Here is a 1,376-nt window from a genome sequence, read left to right as displayed (position 1 = left end):
ACCGGGACCCCCAGGATTACCAGGTCCAGGGGCTACGGGTGCGGTGAGCGCGGCTACCTACAGCACGGTGCCACGGGTCGCCTTCTACGCCGGCCTCAAGAACCCCCACGAGGGCTACGAGGTCCTCAAGTTCGACGACGTTGTCACCAACCTGGGCAACAGCTACGACGCCACCTCGGGCAAGTTCACCTGCTCCATCCCTGGCACCTACTTCTTCACCTACCACGTCCTCATGCGTGGCGGTGACGGCACCAGCATGTGGGCCGACCTCTGCAAGAACGGGCAGGTAAGCACTGGCCACCCCGGCCACCAGCCCCGCCGCGGGGACAGACCTGTCACCCCACCCTAAGCACCGGAGAAGGGCGCTGGCAGCTTCTTCAGGGTGCCCCATCCTTCTCCTGGCCACAGGGATGGTCCTTCAGGATGTCACCTCCTTCTCCTGGTGCTGATGATGGGCTCTGGGTGCGTCCCCGGGGTGCTCCATCCTTCTCCCGTCCCCAGGGTGCTCTGTCCCTCTGCCAGTGACAATTATGAGCTCTGGGTGCACCCATGGGGTGGCATATCCTTCTCCTGCCCCTGGAGATGCACCCCCAGGGTGCTCTGTCCCTCTCCCAGTGACAACGATGAGCTCTGAGTGCATCCCCTGGGTGCCACATCCTTCCAGTCGCAGAGGTGAACCCTCAGGATGCCCCATCCTTCTCCCTGTGCTGATGATGGGCTCGGGGTGCATCTCTGGGGCACCCCCATCCTTTTCCCATCCCCAGGGATGCACCCTCAGGGGGCTCTGTCCCTCTCCCGGTGACAATGATGAGCTCTGGGTGCATCCCCTGGGTGCCACATCCTTCTCCTGGCCCCAGAGATGCACCTCAGGGTGCTCTGTCCTTCCCCCAGTCTTGATGATGGGCTCCAGGTGCACCCCCGGGGTGCTCCATCCTTTTCCCGTCCCCTGTCCTTTTCCCAGTGACATGACGGGCTCTGGGTGCACCACCGGGGTACCCCGTCCTGCTCTCAGCCCTGGAGATGCCCCCCCACGATGCTCCATCCCTTTCCCAGTGACATGACGGGCTCCGGGTGTGTCCCCAGGGTCCCCTGTCCCACTCCTGGCCCCAAAGGTGCCCCCCCAGGGTGCCCCACCCTTCCCCCAGTAGCAGTGACGGGCTCGGGGTGCATCCCTGGGGGTGCCCAATCCTTATCCGACCCCCGGAGATGCTCCCCCGGGTGCCCTGTCCCCCTCCCAAGGCTGGGGACGTGCTCTGTCACAGATGTGTCCCAAGGGGTCCCTTCAGTCCCTTCCTTGGACCGGCAGAGGTGCCCCGCCGTGCCTCTGAGGTGCCTCGGGGTGTCCCCGCAGTGTCCCCACGCTGCCCTGCCCTCCC

General features: G+C 65.3%; 1 protein-coding gene across 1 annotated transcript; it reads left to right on the top strand.

Moving 5' to 3' along the window:
* Positions 1 to 4: 4 nt before the first annotated feature.
* On the top strand, positions 5 to 286 carry LOC104470337 (C1q-related factor; the record flags this gene model as incomplete). The annotated part of the gene is made up of 1 exon (XM_010085209.1): positions 5 to 286. A coding segment is annotated over one exon (282 nt), but the record flags the coding sequence as incomplete, so codon positions are not given.
* Positions 287 to 1,376: the final 1,090 nt, after the last annotated feature.

This window comes from Pterocles gutturalis, unplaced genomic scaffold (assembly GCF_000699245.1).
Source record: "Pterocles gutturalis isolate BGI_N339 unplaced genomic scaffold, ASM69924v1 scaffold43200, whole genome shotgun sequence".
In the NCBI taxonomy this organism is placed as follows: Eukaryota; Metazoa; Chordata; class Aves; order Pterocliformes; family Pteroclidae; genus Pterocles; species Pterocles gutturalis.
The sequence above is the reverse complement of the archived record's forward strand: the minus strand, read 5'-3'. Positions and strand labels throughout refer to the sequence as shown.